Source organism: Acomys russatus, chromosome 15, assembly GCF_903995435.1.
Source record: "Acomys russatus chromosome 15, mAcoRus1.1, whole genome shotgun sequence".
Lineage (NCBI taxonomy): Eukaryota > Metazoa > Chordata > Mammalia > Rodentia > Muridae > Acomys > Acomys russatus.
Genome location: NC_067151.1, coordinates 63,008,386 through 63,031,696, shown reverse-complemented (window position 1 = coordinate 63,031,696; position 23,311 = coordinate 63,008,386). Strand labels below are relative to the sequence as shown.

The 23,311-nt window shown below is 46.5% G+C and overlaps 1 protein-coding gene and 1 pseudogene across 1 annotated transcript in view; both read right to left on the bottom strand.

Annotated features, from left to right (window-relative positions):
- Positions 1 to 424: 424 nt before the first annotated feature.
- Positions 425 to 23,311, bottom strand: part of Nup210l (nucleoporin 210 like) — a 98,127-nt gene continuing 75,240 nt past the window's right edge. Inside the window, exons 29-40 of the mRNA XM_051156931.1 lie at positions 22,369 to 22,460; positions 18,701 to 18,875; positions 16,776 to 16,951; positions 14,163 to 14,380; positions 12,860 to 12,996; positions 11,512 to 11,635; positions 8,879 to 9,028; positions 6,807 to 7,051; positions 4,080 to 4,281; positions 2,427 to 2,531; positions 763 to 837; positions 425 to 462 (exon numbers count right to left, since the gene is read on the bottom strand). Of these exons, the coding sequence (XP_051012888.1) occupies positions 425 to 462; positions 763 to 837; positions 2,427 to 2,531; positions 4,080 to 4,281; positions 6,807 to 7,051; positions 8,879 to 9,028; positions 11,512 to 11,635; positions 12,860 to 12,996; positions 14,163 to 14,380; positions 16,776 to 16,951; positions 18,701 to 18,875; positions 22,369 to 22,460 (1,737 nt within the window). The remainder of the gene's footprint in view (positions 463 to 762; positions 838 to 2,426; positions 2,532 to 4,079; positions 4,282 to 6,806; positions 7,052 to 8,878; positions 9,029 to 11,511; positions 11,636 to 12,859; positions 12,997 to 14,162; positions 14,381 to 16,775; positions 16,952 to 18,700; positions 18,876 to 22,368; positions 22,461 to 23,311) is intronic.
- Positions 12,482 to 12,581, bottom strand: LOC127199746 (uncharacterized; annotated as a pseudogene).

Below are 23,311 nucleotides of genomic sequence, written 5' to 3'. Positions count from 1 at the left end.
TGTCTTGTTTAACTAGTGGGAAATTGTGCCTCAAGTATCCCAGGGCAACCAGAAGAGTGGTCCTTTTGGGTCAAGTAAGTGGCCAAATCCTCGAGTTCATTTGGGGCTTTTTATCTAGGTTCATTGGGCATGCCTTAGGCCATGGTTTAAAACTGATGACACTGATAATTAATTGGGCTCTGTATTCTAATGTCCTCTTGGTATTAACTGTTCTGCGGTGTGACAGTGGAGACCGTTTTCATTCAGGGAGTGGTGGTACACACACTGCTTTAATTTCTTAGTTGAGAAGCAGAGGCATGTCACTCAGCAGTCAGGATTTCAGGTTTTCTATGTGTGTGGTTGAGACTAGGCCTTACATACTGGAGGTTAATGTAGCAGAGGACTCCGCCCAAGTGATGGCACAACAGCTGTGTACCATTCCAGCTTACACGGTGAGAGTGCAGTCGGCCACAGAGAAGTCATCTTTATAACACATGACTTAAAGTCTTTTATTTACAGTTCACAAAACCCTTGTTTGAGAGAGTTTGCTACGAGCCGCCTGCAGGATTAGGTCTCTCCAGCCTCTGTAGTTAAGGGGTGTGTGCATATTACTGCTTTATGCTCCATAACCAGTGTTGTAGCCGGCTCTGCACTAGTGCTGGCTGTGTGCTCAGGAAGTGAGGGGGAGAACATGCGGTTGTGTACGCACCTAGAGGAGATGGGAGAGAGGCAAATAAGTGAAACACACACCTGACATTGGGGATGAGGGCGGGGGCTCTGTACCTGGCTGAGCTGTTCCTATAGTTGGCACATAAACAACTGGAATAGTTTGCATCTTGTTGAGGAAGGCATTGTACGCTGGAAAAAGAATGGCACAAAAAGGTTTGTATTTTGATTTCAGGAAAGGCCGTGAAGATTAAAGTCCATTCAAAAATGAGATTTAAGGGCCGACGAGATGATTCAGCCAACAGCAAGCCGGTTTAAGTCCCCAGAACCTACATGGTGGAAGGAGACAACAGGCTTCAAGTTGTCTCTGACTTCCACACTTGTGTCAGGGCATGCTTGTACACCCCCCCCCCCCAAGCAAATAACTGTAAGGAAAGATTTAGATAAAATGAGATATAAGTGTTAGTATAAAAGTAATGCTTCCAGTAAGTCTGCCTTCAAATGACACTGCCCTTAGGCTAATTTTGTCCTACCCAGTTCAGTACAACCATAGTCATAGCATATACTGGAGGTGTTAAATGTAACTTAGAGATGATTTGAGCTATGTGAATTGTGTAGACTAAGTGGAAATGCTCTTTTTTCTTTTTTGAGACTGGGTTTCTCCGTGTAGCCTTGACTATCTTGGACTCTCTTTGTAGTCCAGGCTGGCCTCGAACTCACAGCGACCACCTGCCTCTGCCTCCCGATTGCTGGGATTAAAGGCGTGCGCCACCACGTCCAGCTGTGGAAATCCTCTTGAGTGCTCGATTATTACTAATTTTTTTTCTGAGACAGGGTTTCTCTGTGTAACAGGCCTGACTGTCCAGGGCTCACTTTATAGACCAGGCTGGCCTCTAACTCATGGAGATCCTCTGTCTCCTTAGTACTGGGATTAAAAGCATGTGCCACCATCCCTGGCTGATGCTTGGATTTTAGCTTTTTTAAAAAATTTATTATTTATATAATATTCAGCCTGCATGTGTGCCTGCATGCCAGAAGAGTGCACCAGGTCTCATTATTGATGGCTGTGAGCCACCATGTGGATGCTGGGGATTGAATTCAGGACCTTTGGAAGAACAGCCAGTGCTCTTAACCTCTGAGCCATGTCTGCAGCCCAGATGCTTGAATTTTTTTTTTTTTTTTCGAGACAGGGTTTCTCTGTGTAGCCTTGGCCATCCTAGACTCACTTTGTAGACCAGGCTGGCCTCGAACTCACAGCGATCCGAGTGCTGGGATTAAAGGCGTGCGCCACCACACCCGGCTATTGCTTGTACATCTGCATGACAGAAGAGGGCATCGGATCACATAGGTTGTTGTAAGGCCACCATGTGGTTGTTGGGAATTGAACTCAGGACCTCAGGAAGAGTAGATAGTGCTCTTAACCTCTGAGCTAGCTCTCCAGTAATTCTGATGGGTCCTGGAACCAGCTTTCCCCATTTACTGGAGGAGACTTGAAGATAGTTAGAGGTTTTCAGCTTTTGCCTGAAAGATCATGTGTTGGCAATAGTGATAACAAGGTTGGATGGTTTGTTTTTTTCAAGGCAGGATTTCTCTGTAGACCAGGCTGGCCTTGAACTCAAAGAGCTCTGCCTGCCTCTGCCTCCTGAGTGCTGGGATTAACGGTGTGTGCCATACCCTAAAAATTGACATTTAATCAGCTGTACATTATGAATTAGTTGTGGTAAACAGCTCACTTTCATCCTTGGTTTGTGAAAGACAAGTGCACCATGCGGACGGGTTACCTAGGAAGATGAAAGCAGTTGATGCCAGCACAGCAAAGAGGGTGAACAGGAGGATCTGGTAAGAACCAACAAAATTCTTGAAGACACTTGAATCTTCACAGTGATCTGCATTGCCAAAACAGGATGAGATGATTACATTAATAACCAGATGGAAGGCAGAGGCAGGTGGATCTCTGAGTTTGAGGCCGTCCTGGTCTACAAAGAAAAACATCCAGAATTAGAGGGCCAGCAGTGGTGGTGTTTTATACTAGGTCTTAAATCCTTGCACAAAGGCAAGTAGTTGAAGCTAGGCTGGTCTACATGCCCTGACTCTGCAATACTGGGACTGGTTTTGAGCTGTTTACCACAACTGATTCATGGCATAGTTGTGATCCTTCCTGCACACTGCTGGGGAGGCAGGCAAGCTGCCTGGCCCGCCATCCTAGCCTACTCAGCTCCAGGCCAGTGAGAACTGATGGATCCTGGGGAATGGCACTGAAGACGACTGTCTAAATGCACATTCATATACTCAGTATATATATCCATACATGAGTATTAAAAAAGGACTACAGTTAACCTTTGGTCATATACTGCTGTTTAAATATGAAGGTCCTGGGCCGGAGAGATGGCTCAGTGGTTAAGAGCACCGCCTGCTCTTCCAAAGGTCCTGAGTTCAGTTCCCAGCAACCACATGGTGGCTCACACCATCTATAATGTGATCTGATGTCCTCTTATGGCCTGCAGGTGTACATGTAGATAGAGTACTCATTACATTAAATAAATCTTAAAAAAAATAAAAATAAAAAAGGATAGTCCAAATCAAGTTCGAGCAGGATATTAACTTGCAGCACTGCTTGTGCTCATGTGTTCTGATTATATACTATGACCCACACTTGATGTCCTCACATGCTTTAATGAATGGCTGCTTCTACCTCGCAAGGTTTCACAGATTTGATGCATACCACTCTTATACCTCCCACCCCTAAAAAATGCTGGGGGGGTCACGGGCTTGGGCCATCAGGGCCACCCACACTCAGCCTAAATATAAAGTACACTGGAGGCTGGGAATGTAGGTCAGTTGGTACAGTGGCTGCCTGCTTTATACAAGATAAAAGGTATGGGCTATGGTGCATGAGATGGAAAGTTCAGGGGTCAAAGGTCATCCTGCATGCATTCAAGGCTGGTCTGGGATAGAAGATACTGAAAAAGAGGCGGATTGCTGTGAGTTCAAGGCCCGCTTGGTCTACAAAGTGAGTAAAGGACAGCCAAGACTACACAGAGCCCCTGGTCTTGAAAACCCGGGGGGCGGGTGGGGAGGAGTTGGGTATAGTGTATAGCTAAAACTGCAGCACTCAGAAGGTGTAGATCCTTAGAACATAGAGCAAGTACTCAGCTAAAAGATGAGACCTTTATGAAAATAAACCTGGGAGAGCAGAGTAGTGTAGAGGCAGCAGGGCTAGTAAGTTCCAGGTCAGCCTGATCTACAGACTCCAAAGCTTAGTGACACACCTTTAATCCCAGCACTAGGGAGGTAGAGGCAGGTGACTCTGAGTTCGAGGCCAGCCTGGTCTACAAAGAGTCTAGGACAACCGAGGCTACACAGAGAAACCTTGTCTCCCAAAACCAGAAAAACAAAAGGGCTCAGTGTGAACCTTGCTTTCTCACTGTGCTCACCTGTAGCAGATGTTGCCTTTGCTCTAACTATCACAGCCTCGTGTTGATGGGTGAGTGCACAGGAGACATTAATGAAAACAGGTGATGGCATCTGCTGCATGGCAGTGAGGTTGACTATTCTCACTCGGTAGATAATCAGGCCGGTCATGAAGGTGGAGTGTCTGTGGCCGGAGACCGCTAGAAATGGGGAGCTGGGGAAGACCTTGGAGAAAAGACAAAATAACTAGTTTGAAAGAAGATAAGTCAGTGTTTCAATTTAAGAATTTTCGGCCGGGCGTGGTGGCGCACGCCTTTAATCCCAGCACTCAGGAGGCAGAGGCAGGCGGATCGCTGTGAGTTCGAGGCCAGCCTGGTCTACAAAGTGAGTCCAGGATGGCCAAGGCTACACAGAGAAACCCTGTCTCGAAAAACCAAAAAAAAAAAAAAAAAAAATTCAGGATACAGCTAGCCGCTCATTTTACCACTTTGGGTTTATTTATTTATTTTTGGATTTTTGAGACAAGGTTTCTCTGTGTAGCCTTGGCTGCCCTGGAGTCACACTGTAGACCAGGCTGGCCTTGAACTCAGAGATCCACCTGCCCCTGCCTCTGAGTGCTGGGATTACCGGTGTGCACCACTGCACTAGCTTACTTTGGATGCATTTAAGAAAGGAACAGGAGAGTCCTCTACAAACAAGAATCCACATGTTTAATCCCTATCACTCATTAATAGTTCAGTGACGTGTGGCTTTAATCCCAGCAGAGGCAGGTGGGTCTCGGAGTTCAAGGCAGCCTGCTTTACAGGGTGAGAAGCCTTGCTTTGAAATAGAATAGAAGCTGGCTTTGGCAGTGTCTGTATTCCAGTTCTTAGGAGGCCTAGACAGGAGAGTCCCTGCGGCAGGTTCAGTGCGGCCATCTCAAGGTGGCCAGCTGTCTTAGTGCACACCTTTAATCCCACCACTCAGGAGACAGGCAGGAGGATGTGAGTTTGAGGGCAGCCTGGTCTGCATAGCAAGCTCTAGGAGTACACAAATCCCATCTCAACAAACTAAAAATGAAAGGTAAGGGGGCTGGAGACAATGCTCCAAGGTATACAGTCCTGAGAACTGGAGTTTAGATGCTAGCACCTAGGTAACAAACCCCAGCTCTGAGGGAGCGGAGGCAGGATTTTTGGGGCTTGCTCACTTCAGTCTAGTCAAGAAAACGTCAGTTCCAGTTTCAGGAGGGGCCCCAGCTTCAAAGAATACGTAGTGGGCCTATGAGATGGCTTAGGTAAATGTGCCTGTTGCCAAAACCAAGGACATGAGTTCAAAGATTCCCATGACAGAAAAAAATGACTCTTACACATTGTTCTCCACCTCCATATGTGCTGTTTGGCATGGATGTGGCATTCGACAGTGTAGCTGGAGAGTGATGGAGAAGGACATTCAGAGCCCTCGCCTGGTCTCCACACATGCCTATGGTCCATACACAAATACATAAAATCTTAAGAAAAAACAAGGTGGAGGTGGGCATGGTGGCACACACTTGATCCCTACACTCTGGAGTAGAGGGAGATGTATGGGTGAGTCCCAGGTCAGCCAGGGCTACATAGTGATTAAAAGGTGGTGCACTGGGGCTGGAGAGATGGTTCAGTGGTTAAGAGCACTGACTGCTCTTCCAGAGGTCTTGAGTTCAATTCCCAGCAACCACAGGGTGGCTCACAACCATCTATAATGTGATCTGATGCCCTTTATGGTGTGCAGGTGTAAACATAGGCAGAGCAATGTATACTTAATAAATAAATAGATGTTTAAAAAAAAAAAGGTGGTGAGCTGGAGATTGGAGCACACCTTTAATCCCAGCACTTAGGAGGCAGAACCAGGAGGATTTCTTTTTTTAAAGATATATTATGTACACAGTATTCTGCCTGCATGTACACCTGCAGGCCAGAAGAGGGCACCAGATCTCATTATAGATGGCTGTGAGCCACCATGTGGTTGCTGGGAACTGAACTCAGGACCTCTGGAATAGTAGCTAGTGCCCTTAACCTCTGAGCCATCTCTCCAGCCCCCTAGGAGGATTTCTTGAGTTCCAGTACAGCCAAGGCTACACAGACCTTTTCTCAAGGGTCACAGACACACACACACACACACACACACACACACACACACACACACACACACACACACACACACAAATTGTAAGCAATTGAGGAAGGCCTCTGGTCTCCAGACTTTTGTGCATACAAAAGAATAAAATAATGTGAGTTTAGCCAGGCACAAGCCTTTAATCTCAGCACTCAGGGAGGCAGAGGCAGGTGGATCTATGTAAGAGGCCAGCCTGATCTACAAATCGAGTCCAGGATAGTAAAGGCTACACAGAGAAACCCTATCCCAAAAAACAAAAGAGTGGCCGGGCAGTGGTGGTGGCGCACACCTTTAACCCCAACACTTTGGAGGCAGAGGCAGGCGGATCGCTGTGAGTTCGAGGCCAGCCTGGTCTACAAAGGGAGTCCAGGACAGCCAAGGATACACAGAGAAACCCTGTCTCGAAAAAACAAACTAGAAAAAGTGAGCTAAGAGGCTAGAACATTTTAAATTATTATTAATTTTATGGGAGGTAGAATCAGGAGGATCAGAAATCGAGGCCTATCTTGACGGGGTTTTGCTACCACCCTAAGGTAATGAGAGGCTGTTGGGAAAAAAAGAACAAACCCCAAATCGCTGCTCCCAGCATTGCTGTGTCTCAGACTTGAACACACACCTACCTCTAGGCTCTCGAGAACTCTTTCCACTCCCAGGACTCTTAGCTCTCCAGTGTCTTTTTGGCTAAGAACCAACTCTGATTGGTTCATGTAAAAGCCAGGGATGAAAGGAATAAGGATTCTTTGCATATTCTTGCCACGTTCACTGACCAGAGTCGCCCACCCATAGACTGAGGTGTCTGCCACACTGAGGACTTGGCGCAACTCCTCTGACTTCTGTCGAACTTTGATTAGGCAGACATACACGCCTGGGGGAACAAAAGGAAAGACTGAGCAGGAAGGCCCAGAGGCTCTACTGAGATAACCAAGTCAAGCCAGCAGTGGTGGCGCACACCTTTAATCCCAGCACTCAGGAGGCAGAGGCAGGCCGATTGCTGTGAGTTCAAGGCCAGCCTGGCTCACACAGACAGAGTTCCATGACAGCCAGGACTGCACAGAGAAACCCTGTCTCAGGGGGAAAAAAAGGTAACCAAGTTAGGGTAGAAAAAAATGTGACCTCAGTTTTGAGTGTTTAGTACTGATACACTATTGACAAGTATGGAGAAAATACCAGAAAAAGGGAACCTGTCCTGAGGGAGCCACAGCTGGACTGGACAGTGCTGTTCCCAGAAAGTCAACACTCTGAATATTGAACAGTATGGCACAAGCAGGTAGTATGTGCTGAGGAGGCAGAATGAAGACAAAACCCCTTTGAGTGTGAGTAGCCAAAACCCCTAGGCTACTAGTCTAGTGCCCTGCCTTAGAGTCAAAGTCCCATTCCATCTGCATCTTGTTCCGGTATTTTTTTTTTTAAAGATTTATTTATTTGTTATTATGTATACAGTGTTGTCCTGCATGTACACCCACAGGCCAGAAGAGGGCATCGGATCACATTATAGATGGTTGTGAGCCACCATGTGGTTGCTGGGAATTGAACTCAAGACCTCTGGAAGAGCAGTCAGTTCTCTTAACCTCTGAGCCATCTCTCTAGCCCTGTTCCAGTACTTTCTAAAGAGCTATTCAGTGCCCAACAGTTTCCTGAATGAACCATTTCAGTGCCTGTTCATTACCCATACCATTCCAGCTGAAAGGCCTCAATTCAAGAGCTCAAATGTATAGCATTATCCTGCTTATGCCTTCCCCCAGCCTCTCTCTCCTCTCTCCTTCTCTCTCCCTTCTGCCCCCTTTCTTCTTCCTTGCCCCCCCTCCCCAGCCCAGTTTGTTTATTGAACACAGGCCTCCCACATGCCAGGAGATCCCTCCACCACTGAGCATCTCCAGCCTTTTTACTTTTTGTTTTGAACACAATGTCCCAGATAAACTTGAACTCACTCTGTGGACCAGGCAGCCTTGGATTTTGTGATCCTCCTGCCTCAGGCTTCCAGGTATTGGGATTGCAGGGTTATGCCACAGAGCCTAGCTAAGTTTTCTCACCTTTGGTTAGTCCATTTATATGAAGCCATCTGAATGTCACCCTGTTTCTTGTTAATGACATTCATTTGGAATACTCAAACATCGTGCTACATGTTGAAAGACAAGCCTGAGCATGACCGTGCACAGCTTTAATCACAGCACTTGGGAGACAGAATCTAGGGGTGGTCTCTGTTAGTCTGAGGCCAGCCTGCTCTACATAGCAAGTTCTAGGCTATCCAGGGCTACATAGTGAGACCTTATCTCAAAACAAGCAAGCAAACAAAACCAACCTTTCAGAGAACAGGAGCCCTCCCCCCAAATGGTAACTTATAGGTAGACAGGCAGCGTGTCACAGATGGCAGGTGTTAAAGGTTTGCTGACTCGGGCTACAGCTCAGTTGGACTTGGCACAGCATGCACAGAGCTCTAGGATGGATCCCCAGCCATGCATCAACTGGCCATGGTAGCACAACTTGCAATCCTAGCTCTCTGGAGGAGGCATCAATTCAAGGTCACTTTTGTTTGGGGCCACCCAGGGATATACAATACCTCAAAACAAAACCACAACCCTTTTGTGAGTGGGTTGAAAACGACTCCAGAGGCAGAGAAAGACAAGTACAGCACAGCAGGGGGTGAACTTGCAGAAACAGGACAAAAGGAAGGTACATGGCTGCTGCATCCTACCTTTCTCCATGCTGAACTCTGAGTGGACGTGAAAGACTTTACTTGCTGGAATGTCCAGTAAAGTATTGCTGAACTGCACATGGCAGAGCATGAGGGTCTCAGGAAAAAGAACCCTTGCAACAGCCGAAGCCTGACTTGGGGTACAGGATCCTAAGAAGCCGAGAAGAGTTAAATAACCGTTACCAACAGGGATTTGTAAAAGGAAAAGCTGTGGGGCCTGGGGAGATGGCTCGGTGGTTGAGAGCACTTGTTCTTCCAGAGGGCCTGAGTTCAGTTCCCAGCCCCTGCATGGCAGCTCCTTACCATTCAGAACTCAAGGTCTAGACTACTTGACATCCTTGTGTGGCCTTGAGGGAGCCTGCACACAAAGCAGACACAGATACACAGGAATAAAAAGCTTTAAAAAAGAAACCCAACATTTCTTTAATCCCAGTACTCTGGAGGCAGAGGACAAAGTTCAAGGCTAGACTGGCCTATATAGTGAGTACTGGGCCAGCCTGAGTTATATAGTGAGTCTCCATCTCAAAAACAAAAATAAGGGCTGGAGAGATGGCTCAGAGGTTGAGAGCACTGACTGCTCTTCCGGAGGTCCTGAGTTCAATTCCCAGCAACCACATGGTGGCTCACAAATCTGATGCCCTCTTCTGGCCTGCAGGCACATGCAGGCAGAACACTGTATACATAATATATAAATAAGTATTCTTTTTAAAAAAAAGAGTGGTTGGCTGCTCTTCCAGAGGAATTAAACCTGGGTTTAATTCCAGCACCCACACGGCAGCTCACAACTGTTTGTAAATCCTGGTGGATCTAATATGCTAATACAGACGTATATGCCAGCAAAACACCAATGCACGCAGACTAAAAATAGATAAAATTGAAGTATAAAAAATAAAAATCTTGAGGCCAGGTGTGATGGTGCAAGTCTTTAATCCCAGCACTTGGGAGGCAGAGGCAGGTGGATCTCTGTAGGTTTAAGGCCAACCTGGTCTACAAAGAGTCCAGAATAGCCAGCACTCTGTATAACAGAGAAACCCTGTCTCCAAAAAAAAAAAAAAAAAAAAAAAAAAAAATCTTTATAAAAATTGGGGTTAATTTAGAAGTCAAATGAAATGTTTCAGTTTTAGTTTTTTGAGATAAAATCTTGCTATATATGACAGGGTGGCCTTGATCATGTTGCAATGCTTGTATCTTGGCATTTCTTTTTCTTTTCTTTCTTTTTTTTTGTTGTTTGTTTGTTTGTTTGTTTTCCGAGACAGGGTCTCTCTGTGTAGCCTTGCCTGTCCTGGCCTCGTATTGTAGACCAGGCTGGCCTCGAACTCACTGGGATCCACCTGCCTCTGTTTCCCCAGTGCTGGGATTAAAGGCTTAAGCCACCATGCCCGGCCTTTCTTTCTTTCTTTCTTTCTTTTTTTAAGATTTATTTATTTATTATGTATACAGTGCTTTGCCTGCATATACATCTGCAGGTCATAGGAGGGCATTAGAATACATTATAGATGGTTGTGAGCCACAATGTCGTTTCTGGGAATTGAACTCAGGACGTCTGGAAGAGCAGCAAGTGCTCTTAACCTCTGAGCCATCTGCTTTTCTTCTTTTTAAGAAAGTTTTGTTTTGTTTTGTTTTTTGAGACAGGGTTTCTCTGTGTAGCTTTGGCTTTCCTAGACTCGCTTTGTAGACCAGGCTGGTCTCAAACTCACAGCAATCTGCCTGCCTCTGCCTCTGGAGTGCTGGGATTAAAGGTGTGCACCACCATGCCCAGCTAAAGAAAGATTTTTTTTTTTAAATGATTTAAAAAATTTTTTAATGTCTGTATGAGGGTGTCAGATTCTCTGGGGTTACAGATAGTTGTAAGCTGCTGGGAATTGAACCTGAGTCCTCTGGAAGAGGAGCCAGTGCTTTTAACCACTGAGCCATCTCTTTATCACCTTAAAATTAAAAAAAAAAAAAAAAAAAAAAAAAAAAAGCCAGGCAGTGGTAGCGCATGCCTTTAATCCCAGCAGTTGAGAGGCAGAGGCAGATGGATCTCTGTGAGTTCAAGGCTAGCCTGGACTACAGAACAAGTTCCAGGAGAGTCAGAGCTGTTACACAGAGAAATCCTGTCTGGAAAAGCAAAAAAAAAAAAACAAAAAACAAAAAACAAACAAACAAACAAAAAAACGGGGTGGGGCTGGAGACATGGCTCAGCAGTTAAGAGCACTGACTGCTCTTCCAGAGGTCATGAGTTCAACTCCCAGCAACCACATGGTGGCTCACAACCATCTATAATGTGTTCAGATGTGCATTGTATACATAATAAATAAATAAATCTTTAAAAAAAAGGTTTATGTGCATTGGTGTTTTACCCACATGGAAGTCTGCATGAGGGTATCAGATCCCCTGAAGCTACAGTTATAGACAGCTGTGAGCTGCCATGTGGTGGGAATGAACCTGTGACCTCTGGAAGAGCAGCAGTGCTCTTGACCTCTAAGCTATCTCTCCAGCCCAAGGGTTAGCTTTCACATGCTAGCATTGCCGGGGTGTGCTACCAAGCCTAGCACAGCCAAAAGAAGGAAAATTTAACCCACAGGAGGAAAATGACGGAGGGCAGATAAGACAGAAGGCCGAGATCACGAGGCCTGTGGGGGGTTCCTTACCTTTGAGGTTGACATTTCTGCCTGTGCTGATGAAGAGTCTGAACACGGTTGCATTGGGGTTATTGGTGAGGTAAGTTTTCAAGTCATAGCTGAGTGTTAATCTTGATGACGCATTGACTACCACCTGTCAGCAAACCAAAGGAAAATCCGGTCCCCTCCATGTCACCCCTTGTAACTTATTTCAACCAAAAGTATCTATATTATACAAATACAAACTGACATTCTGAGGTATTTGAGAAACACAAAATCTGTTTACTTCTGAAAAGACTTTTTTAAAAAAAATTCTGAGACCCCGTTTCCTGTATCCCAGGCTGGCCTCATCTCCCTTTGCAGCCTCGGCTCACCTTGGTTTTCTGACCTTCCGGCCTCCACCTCCATGTGCTCGGTGTTGCAGGTACAGGCACACTTGATGTTGGAAGTACAGGCACACTTGGTGTTGGAGGTACAGGCACACTTGGTGTTGGAGGTACAGGCACACTTGGTGTTGGAGGTACAGGCACACTTGGTGTTGGAGGTACAGGCACACTTGGTGTTGGAGGTATAGGCACACTTGGTTTATGTGGTGGGACTTGAAGCCAGGACCTCATGTCTGTAAGTAAAGCACTCTACCACCTGAGTTTCATTCCCCAGCCCAGCCTGGCGGTGGTGGTGCACGCCTTTAACTCCAGCACCCGGGAGGCAGAGGCAGGCGGATTGATGTGAGTTCGAGGCCAGTCTGGTCTACAAAGTGAGTCCAGGACAGCCAAGGCTACACAGAGAAACCTTGTCTCAAAAAACTAAAAAAATGAAAACAAAAAGAACATTCCTAGGCACTCCTCCTCCAGTGACAGTGTGGGTCTGTACAGTACTGTTGGTGGAGGTTGGCCACACCCTAGTGACAGTGTGGGTCTGTACAGTACTGTTGGTGGAGGTTGGCCACACCCCATGCTCCCCTGGAAATAACAGGAGAGAGTACTTGGCTGCAATTTTCAATATTTTTGTGTGAAAAAATTTGTGTCATCCTTTTGCAGGGGCCATGAATCCTCTCCATATGGCTCCAATTTTAGTAGATGCACTGCTGAACTGAGCACTCAGTGATCTCTTAAAACAGAAATCAGAAGTCATACTTCTGGTAACTACTGTTTATAAAAAATGCTTTTTTGCTTTGCTTTGTTTTCCAGGCACTCAAAAATTGTAGTTAGGCCTTGCGCATGCTGGCAGGTGCTCTGTCGTTGTGATGTTTCCCAGCCCAATAACTGTTTCGGTGTCTGTTAGCAAATGCACTTCTGTCCTAGGATGCTTTCTGCCTGTGTAGCCAATGAATGCACATCACTCTAGTCCCTTCAGCTGTGGTGCAGTTTAGGTGTACCTCTCGAAATGTCCTCACGACTCCAGGGATGTCATGAAAAATGGTTGCAGTTCCTGGTCTCCTAGCCACTCCTACTCCAGTGACAGTGTCTGTCTGTATGATACTGTTGGTGGAGGTTATCCACACCCCAGGCTCCCCTAGGAAGAGACAGGAGAAAACACTTGGCTGTAATTTTCATTATATAGTAATAAATTAATTTATTCAAAATCTCACCCAGGAGGCACCTAAAATCATTCTGTTTTCAAGAATGCAGGTTGCTTTTTTTTTTTTAGATTTACTTTTTATTATGTATACAGTGCTCTGCCTGCTTGTACCCCTGCAGGCCAGAAGAGGGCATGAGATCACATTATAGATGGCTGTGAGCCCCTATGCATTTGCTGGGAACTGAACTCAGGATTCTGGAAGAGCAGTCAGTGCTCTTAACCACTGAGCCATCTCTCTAGCCCGTAGGTCACTTTTTTGGATGTCAGTTTCTCCTTCCTATATCGTGTCAGCAAAATAAAACAAAATCTCCTTACTGCCCTCAGAATCACATGAGCTAGTGAGGCAAAGAACCTAACTGTTCTCTAGAAAAAGGAAAACTGCACACAGGATTTCTATCCTCATTAAACCTTTGTTGTTGTTGTTGTTTGAGACAGGGTCTCTCTGTGTAGCCCTGCCTGTCCTGGAACATGCTCTGTAGATCAGGCTGGCCTCGAACTCACAGAGATCTGCTTGCCTCTGTCTCCCTAGTGCTGGGATCACAGGTGTTCACCGCCGCCACCACCAGGCTCACTAGCCTTCTATAGCCCTTGCTAAGCCTGAATCTGTTTTGAGCTCCTGCCAACAGGACAAAGGTGAGAGTGCAGACTGGCCAGAGGCAGGAGGAAAGGGTTGTATTTTGATTTAAACTGCACAGTGGCAAAAGAATGCCAAAGGTTAAGTAACGTTCCCAATCTTTGGGTTTTTTAAAATGAAAATTTATTTACTTACACACACACACACACACACACACACACACACACACACACACACACACACGTGCTCTATCTGCGGGTACTTCTGCATGCCAGAAGAGAGCATCAGATCACATTATAGATGGTTGTGAACCATCATGTGGTTGCCAGAAGTTGAGCTCAGGACCTCTGGAAGAGCCGTGTTCTTAACCACTGAGCCATCTCTCCAGCCCCCTTGTGTGTGTGTGTGTGTGTGTGTGTGTGTGTGTGTATGTATAGCCTTGCCTCCCTAGTGCTGGTATTAAAGGTGCATCCCACCCCCCCCTCCAACAGAACTGTCTTGTCTGGTTAAGGGGAAGTATATCTACCGTGCTGATTGACGAGGTGAGTGCTGAAGCAGATGACATCTCCAACAAAGGTGAGCTTGGTGTCTGGCTCAATGGCATGTTCTACAGCAACAGGAATATAGTCTGCCATGCCAGGATGCCGCTGGTCCCAAAGTCCCACAACTGTCACCCCTTTGTTCACAGCCTGGGCCATATAAGTGTAGTTTCGGTTCCCTGGTCCGATCAGCAGCAAGTCATCTCTAAAAGAAGACGCGAAAGGCAGAGATGTTTAAATGGAGCAGCAGAGCACATAATTCAGTGGTGGGATGGTGAGTGAGCACATACAAGAAGCCAGCAGTCTCTGGAGCTGGGTGTGGTGGCGTACTCCTCTGTCTGCCCAGTATCTAGGAGGCCAAATTCCAAAGCAGCTTGGGTTATAGAATGGTCAGCAGGCTAGCCAGGGCTACAAAGCAAGACCCTATCACAGACAGACAACCCAGGGAAAGGGTGAGGGAGGAAGCCTACTAAAAGTTTGCTTGTTTTTTTGTTTTTTAAAAAATATTTATTTATTTAATATACAACTTTTATCTGCATGTATGCCTGCATGGCAGAAGAGGGCATCAGATCTCATTATAGATGGTTGTGAGCCACCATGTGGTTGCTGGGAATTGAACCCAGGACCCTCTGGAAGAGCAGGTGGTGCTTTTAACCACTGAGCAATCTCTCCAGCCCCAATTTTGCTTGTTTTAAAGTTTTCATTGCTTTTTTCTTTTATATGTGGTGGGCACATTTATGTCATAGCCCATGTGTATGGTAGTCAGAGGACAATTTCTTTGGGGGGCGGGGAGTCAGTTCTGTCTTTCCACAATTCGGGACTTGGTGAACTCAGGTCATCAGACTTGGCAGCCAGTTCCTGCTGAGCCTCTTCTTTCTTTCTTTCTTTCTTTCTTTTTTAAAGATGTATTTATTACGTATACAGTGTTTTGCCTGCAGGTGCACCTGCATGCCTGCACACCAGAAGAGGGCACCAGATCTCACTATAGATGGTTGTGAGCCACCATGTGGTTGCTGGGAACTGAACTCAGGACCTTTGGGAGAGCAGGCAGTGCTCTTAACCTCTGAGCCATCTCTCTAGCCCCTTTCTTTTTCTAAGACAGGGTTTCTCTGTGTAACAGCCCTGGCTGTCTTGGAACTCTCTTTGTAGACCAGACTGGCCTTGAACTCACAGAGATCCACCTGCCTCTGCCTCCCAGAGTGCTACCACACTGTGCAGAAATTTTCTTTTCTTCTTCTTTTTTTTTTTTTTAAGTTTTTTTTTTTTTTAAAGACAAAGTTTCTCTGTGTGTACCCCTGGCTGTTCTGGAAATCACTCTGTAGACCAGGCTGACCTCGAACTCAGAGATCCACCTGGCTCTGCCTCCCGAGTGAAAATTTCTTAATTAACAGTATTCTTTTGTTTTTGAGACAAGGCCTCACTATAGAGCCCTAGGGAGCTCTTGTAGATCTCTCTGCTGTAGGTCTTGTTTTATAGATCAGGCTGGCCTCAAACTCAGAGATCTGGTTTTCTCTGCCTCCCAAGTGCTGGGATGAAAGGTGTGTGCCTCCATGTTTATGGACACAGAGGCTGGAGAACATTGGGTCCCTAGAACTGGAGTTATATGAGGTTGTGACTCTCCCCCTGTGGGTGCTGGGAACTAAGCTCAGTTCTCTGTGAGTGCTGTAAGCACTCTGAACTGCTCAGCCATCTGTCTAACCCCTTTTGCTTTTTGTAGTCAGTTTTTACTTCAGGCTGTCCCTGAACTGCCTTGATCTTATGGCAATCTACCTTCTAAGTATTGTGATTACAGGCACCAAGCCTACCTGACAAGACTCTTTTACTGGTTTTGGGAGTGTGTGTGTGTGTGTATCACTGAGGGTCAAACAAAGTGCCTTGGACATATTAAGAGTGTTCTAGTTGGGCGTGGTGGCACAGGCCTCTAATCCCAGCACTCAGGAGGCAGAGGCAGGTGGATAGCTGTGAATTGAAGCCAGCCTGGTCTACTAAGTGAGTCCAGGACAGGCAGGGTGACACAGAGAAACCCTGTTTCAAAATACAAGAGAGAGAGAGAGAGAGACAGACAGAGAGAGAGAGAGACAGACAGAGAGAGAGAGAGAGAGAGGGAAGTGTTCTACCTCTGAGCTATGTGTCTAGTCATCCCTCAGCGCCCTGCACCTTAGAACAAGGTCACACACTGTAACACATTGCTATGCATGGAGCCCAGGCTTTGAATCTGAGATTTCCTCATTTCATGTTCCTTATTACTCGCATGTACCATCACACACGGTTCATTCTTTTCTTTCTTTCTTTTTTTGTTTCTGCTTTTGCTTTTCTCTCTCTCTCTCTCTTTTCTCAAGACACGGTTTCTCTGTGTGATAGACCTGGCTGTCCTCGACTCTCTTTGTAGACCAGGCTGGCCTTGAACTCACAGAGATTCACCAGCCTTTGCCTCCTGGGTGCTGGGATTACAGGTGTGCGCCATGGCGCCAGGCTATTATTTTCATTTTGAGAAAAGAAATAAAGTTCAGAGTGTAAGAGGGATCTGCCCAAACTTCTGCAGAGTACTGACTTGTGAGGTTCCCATCACGGTGCCAGCAACATCCCTTTGACCTCCATACCTGTTCAGAGCCATACAGAGCCGAGTATTGTGGGTGTGGAATTTCTCTCCAATGTTATTATAAAACTCAACAATAAAGGTGAGAGACATGCCCAAAGGAAAGGCTGACTGCGTCCTTCCCTGGGTCGTGTATAGCCTGGGGTAGCTGCTCAGCCGAAGGTATGCCACTGGTGCCACCTGTGGGAGACAAAACCCACCAGTACAGAGACCGTGGCACTGGGGACAGGCTGCTATCACCCTCTAAGGTCTGTAAGCAAGGCCACAAGCCGCTGGGGGGTGGGGGCATTGCGTTTGGGGTTGGTCCCTGCCTTCCTATCTTGACCAGACCTCCTCACTGGTGTGAGCCAGGCTAGCTGACCCTTGAGCATTTGGAGTTCCTCCTGTCTCTACCTCTTCTTTCTTTTCTTTTCCTTTCTTTCTCTCTCTCTCTCTCTCTTTTCTTTCTTTCTTTCTTATTTATACAATAATCTGCCCGCATGTGCACTTGCATGCCACAAGAAGGGCACTGGATCTCATTACAGATGGTCGTGAGCCACCATGTGGTTGCTGGGAATTGAACTTGGAACCTTTGGAAGAGCAGGCGGTGCTCTTAACCTCCAAGCCATCACTCCAGCCCTACCTCCTGTTTCTTATAGGCCCACTGGGCTCACAGACACTTGCACTACTGCCATCTGGCTCTTCTGGGGGTTGATGGGGTGTGAACTCAGGCTTGCACCAGTGCTGTGACCCACTGAGCCATCTCCCCACCCCCAGTACCCCTTTGTAGGGAAGAACTTTTGACTTGGTGTGCTTAGAGGAAGGAACTAGGACAGCACAGGTGATGGCTGCTTCGTTACGCAACCTGGCAGGTGAAGGGAAGCTGGGGTGCAGTTGGTCTGTCTCTGCAGTGCTTGGGGTCTGTCTCTAAGGGTTGCTCAGGGACACAGTAGATTTCCCCCGTGGTATGAAGGCTACACTACAGTAAGAGAAATATAATCTGATCTCAGTTTGCCACCTCATAGCTTTATGCAGTTCTGGGCCTCAGCTTCCTTCTCAGTTGTATGAACCCATATAGTTCTTACAGTAGTAAAAAGAGGTAACGCACACAGCATGTGTAACACATAGGCTGGAATACGGTGTGTATATAGTATGTAAAAGGTTCGTGTTAGATTGACATGCCTCTGAGGCCTTTTCTACATTTGGTCTGAGCCAGGAGGCCAAGAAGCACTCTGAGGCCTCTTTCCCTCTAAAATATTGAATTCTATATTAAAGTCAGACATTTATTTATTTTTGAGATACGGTCTCACTCTGTAGCCCACGTTGGCTTTGAACTTGTAGCAATCCTTGTGCCTCAGCTTTCCGATTGCCAGGATTAAAGTCATGCATCACCAGACCCAGATTCAAAGCCAGAGTCTAACAGAAGCACTCCTATACTCTCCTCTCACCCACATGGCAAAGCTACTGGGACCACAGGCTCGCCAGTGTGAGGTGCCTTTCATTATGGCGCTGCGGTCTGTTCTATTGCGATGCTTTGAATCCATGTCAGGATCTGCTGTGACAGGTTCATTTATGTTCCAGAGAACCTCCTAATTCCAGGAAGAGGACATTGTCTTTCAGGCCTTGGCATTCCATCTACTTAGTTTTTGAAGTGCTGTGGTCAGACACAGAGCTTCTGTGCTACTGCTGTACGCCAGCGCTGAGCCACTGCTGTACGCCAACGCTGCGCCACCGCTGTACGCCAGCGCTGAGCCACTGCTGTACGCCAGCGCTGCGCCACCGCTGTACGCCAGCGCTGAGCCACTGCTGTACGCCAGCGCTGAGCCACTGCTGTACGCCAACGCTGCGCCACCGCTGTACGCCAGCGCTGAGCCACTGCTGTACGCCAGCGCTGTGCTACTGAGCTGTATCATGGGCCCCGTTGTTTTATTGATTTAGTCCCTGACTCACCTGGACTCCAGTTATGGTCGTTTGATTGACTCCAAAAGGTTCTATAGAAGTGACTTCCAATACTGCAGTGCCCGCAATGGATCCAGACCTCAGGAGCCCCTCTCCATCTTCCTCAATGACGGAGGAATTAGGGAAACACTTGAGAACACGGGAATTCACAAAGGCTGCGCCATCTCTAGGACATAAACAGAGCAAGCAGGCAGTCTCGGGGACCCTGTCTGATCAGAGGGAACCAGGTGAAGACTGACAAGACCAAGCCAGGGCTGGTGGTGCACTGAGGGATCTCTGTGAGCTAGAGGCCAGCCTGGCTACAGAGAGAGTTTCAGGAAAGCAAGGTCTACTCAGAGAAACCCTGTCTGGAGAGAAAAAAAAAAGTCTGACAAGAGTAAAAGCAGGATGACTGTGTTGGCTTACCCATACTTACAGCACTGATGGCTGAGGCAGAAGGATTACTATGGGTTTGAAACTAGCCCTAGTCATAGTGTGAACTCTGGGCTAGCTTGGGCTACACAGGAAAACCCTGTCTCAGAAAACTTAAAACTTAAAAAACCAACAGTGCACAGGGAGCACATCAGCTCATACCATCAGACACACATACACACCCTGAGCAGGGCATGGTGGCCTCTAACACCAGCACTTGGGAGGTAGAGGCAAGTGGATCAGTGGATCTCTGTGAATTGGGGGCCAGCCTCATCTACATAGTGAGCTCCAAGATACATAGAAAGACCTTGTCTCAAAAAAAAAAAAAAAAAAAAAAAAAAAAAAAAAATCTGCCCCAAAAGTCACAAATTAAAAACGGAAATCACACATCAAAAGTAATCACAGGCAAAGACTATACAACTCTGTTTTAAGGCTGGCTCACTTTGTAGCTAAAGACTCACTTGACCTCTGATTCTCCTCCCACCCCCTTAGTGTTGAGATACACAGGTGTGAGCCATCACGACCAGCTGTGGTGGTTTCCCCTGCCCCTCCAGTGTCTCGTGTATTCCAGGCTGAGCTTACACTCCCTATGTAGCCAAGGATGGCCTTGAATTCCTCATCTTCCTGCCTTATCTTAGGGGTTCTGTTGCTATGCTAAAACACACCAAAGGCAACTTGGAGGGAAAGGTTTGTCTGGCTTACAATTCCAGTCCCAGTCCATCATTGTGGGACGTCAGGGCAGGAACTCAAGCAGGGCAGCAGCCTAGAGGCAGGAGCTGATGTAGAGGCCATGGAAGGATGCTGCTTATTGGCTTGCTCCTTATGACTTGCTTAGCCTCCTTTTGGGTTGTTTTGTTTTGTTTTTCGAGACAGGGTTTCCCTGTGTAGCCTTGGCTGTCCTGGACTTGCTTTGTAGACCAGGCTGGCCTCGAACTCACAGAGATCCACCTGCCTCTGCCTCCTGACTGCTGAGATTAAAGGCATGCACCACCACATCTGGCCCTCAGCCTGTTTTTTTTTTTTTTTTTAAATCCCAGGCTGACCAGCACAGGGACAGCACCACCCACAATGGTGTGGGTTCTCCCACATCAATCATTAATTATGAAAATACCCTATGGGCATCCCTACAGCCTGATTTTGTAGAGGTTATGTTTTAGTTGAGGTTCCCTTTTCTCAGATGACTGCAGCTTGTGTCAACTTTACATAGAACTAGCCAGTACATGTCTCTACCTCCCTGTGTGCTGGGACTACAGGTATATACCACTCACCTCAGGCCTATGCTTTTCTTTTTAAAAATAAAACTCTGTTGCACATTAGAAAATTATTTGTTGGAATTTCTGGTTTCTGTTCCGACAGAGATCTGATTACAGGCTGGATTTTGGTATTGTCCTGTCTTAACATTCTGTAGACACTGTTCTCCATCGCCCTCTGAGTGGTCCCTGAGGAACACCTGCCGCCACAGGGGCCCAGCACCTGCCCAGAACTGGGATCTGACAATACTGTGGGCAGCAAAAGTCAAGGGTGCGGACGGAGCCTGTTGCTGCACGGAAAGGGTCCTGTCCCTGAGCCGCCATATGACTGAGAAGCTCAAGTCCCAAACACCTGGAGTCAGGAAGGTACGCTTATAGAAAATGTCCAGAGAAAGAGCTTAGAAAGAATTTAATACAAAAAAGATACTGAGTTAAAAAACAATAAAATAGAAATAAAGCTGGCATTTGGGAGGCAGAGGCAGGCGTATCTCCGTAAGTTCGAGGCCAGCATGGTCTACAAAGTGAGTCCAGGACAGTCAAGGCTCCACAGAGAAACTCTGTCTCGAAAAAACAACAAACAAACAAACAAACAAAACAACCGTCAAGGAGTAAAAATAACTGAGGTGCTGTGGTGCACAGCTGTAATTACAACACTTGGGAAGCTGGGGAGGGGACCAAGATGTTGAGACCCTGTCCTAGACACACACGGAGAGTCAGGCATGGCGTGCCACAGCCGTACTCCTCGCACTGAGGAGGTAGAAGCAGAGGCCTCAGAAGTCAGTGGTTGCCCTGTTTACATAAGAGTGGATGCCATCTTGGACCCTATGAGTCCCTGTCTCAAAAAAACAAAAATGAAGGTTATTTTGGGCTTGTGAAATAGAAAATTGGGTAAAAAGTGTTTGACACAAAAGCCCATCTTGAGTTTGATCCTAGGATGCTGTCAGGAAGGGGAGAATTAAATGCTGAAAGTTAAACTCTGTCTTCCTGGCACGCACACACACTCACACCCTCATTCAGACACACAAATGCTCATTCACGCATACACACTCTCACACGGACACTTACACACACACACACACACACACACACACTCATATACATATACACTTTTTTTTTTTTCGAGACAGGGTTTCTCTGTGTAGCCTTGGCTGTCCTGGACTCACTTTGTAGACCAAGCTGGCCTCGAACCTCCTGAGTGCTGGGATTAAAGGCGTGTGCTACCACACATGGCCCTTTTGGTTATTTTTATGCTGTATAAATTATTTCTTCTTTGAAAAATCATTCACATTAGAAAAACCAATTAAGAGTAAATGGTAGTTCTTTCCATATGCAATTAAAAACATTAAAAATGTGGGCTTTTTTGTTTTGTTTTGGTTTTGGTTTTTTTTTTTTTTCTGAGACAAGGTTTCTCTATGTAGCCTTGGCTGTCCTGGACTAACTTTGCAGATCAGGCTGGCCTCGAACTCACAGAGATCCGCCTGCTTTTGCCTCCCGAGTGCTGGGATTAAAGGCATGAATTTTGTTTATTTTATTTTTTTGGTTTTCTGAGACAGGCTTTCTCTATATAAACCTAGCTGTCCTAGAACTCACTCTGTAGACCAGGCTGGCCTTGAATTCACAGAGATCCACCTGCCTCTGCCTCCCCCGTGCCCTGAAAATGTTTTTTAAATGATCGGTAACGTGTGTGTGCAGGCGTGCACACGCCGCCCTTTTGAGCTGGCTCTCTTGTTTCTGCTGCTCTGTGTCCTGCTCTGAGCCAGATGGGGCACAGCTTGCTGTTCACTCGGCACTTGGGTCAAATTCAGGCCATCAGGCTTGTGTCCTAAGCACGTCTATAAGCTTGTTATCTTGTGTCCTAAGCACACAGGAGGGAAGGCGGGAGAGGAGGAGGAGGTCAGAGGACAATTCTGTAGTCTGTGTTCCGGTGGCTTGCTGGGCACAGTGTGAACATTTTACTGACGGCTCTTCATGTCTGGACCTGTTTTCCTTCCTCCTCACCTGTTGGTGTGGAGCTTCAGCTGAGAATTCATAGGCATCAGAATCTGCTTGGGTTGGCAGTCTGCATAGAAAAGTTGGAGTTTTTCAAACACCTACAGTGAGAAAATAATGTTCAGGGAGAGACAAGTTATGATATTTATTGACGCATGGATGGGTCCCAGGACACTCCAGTGGGGATCGTGTGGAACATGTGGTAGCTACAAGTCAACAGTCTGCCCCATTTCTAGTTAGTCTAAACATTCCACCATACTCTCCCTTAAATGAGCCAGGTGCTCGGTACACACTTGGTAGTCCAGAATATAGCATCGAAAGCTGGGCTAGTGGCGCATGTCTTCAGTCCCAGCACTTGGTAGGGAGGGCATAGAGGCGGGTGGATCTCTGTGAGGCTGAGGCCAGCCTGGTCTACATATAGAGTTTTAGAACAGCCATGACTACACAGAGAGAGACCTGTCTCCAAAAAATAAATAAAAATATAATAATATATTATATATTATTAAAATTGGTGTTATTATACATGCTATTAAAAGAATACATTATTAAAATTATGCATTATATATTATTAAAAGTATATATATGTACACACACACATACACACACACACACAGAGCTCTACTCCTGAAGTACCAGCCATGTGGCAAATCCCACTGGCTCCAGCCTCCCTGGTAGACTAAAATTACTTTGAGGCCCAGTTTTATTTCTGTTCACTGGACTGAGTGAGATGTGGGAGTGAAGCTGCTGATACTAAGTTAGTTCCCTCCAGATCTTTACTGCCTACCTGCCTGCCATTTCCTCACCACTGTACTGAATTAAAGAGTCAACAGCAAAGCAAAGGGAAAAAGGCAGCTCTACTCATGACTGCTTGTTCTTTATTGATTGGTTGACTGGTTGGTTGAACTTTTTTTTTTTTTTTTTTACTTTTTGGGTGTTTTTTACACTCATTTAG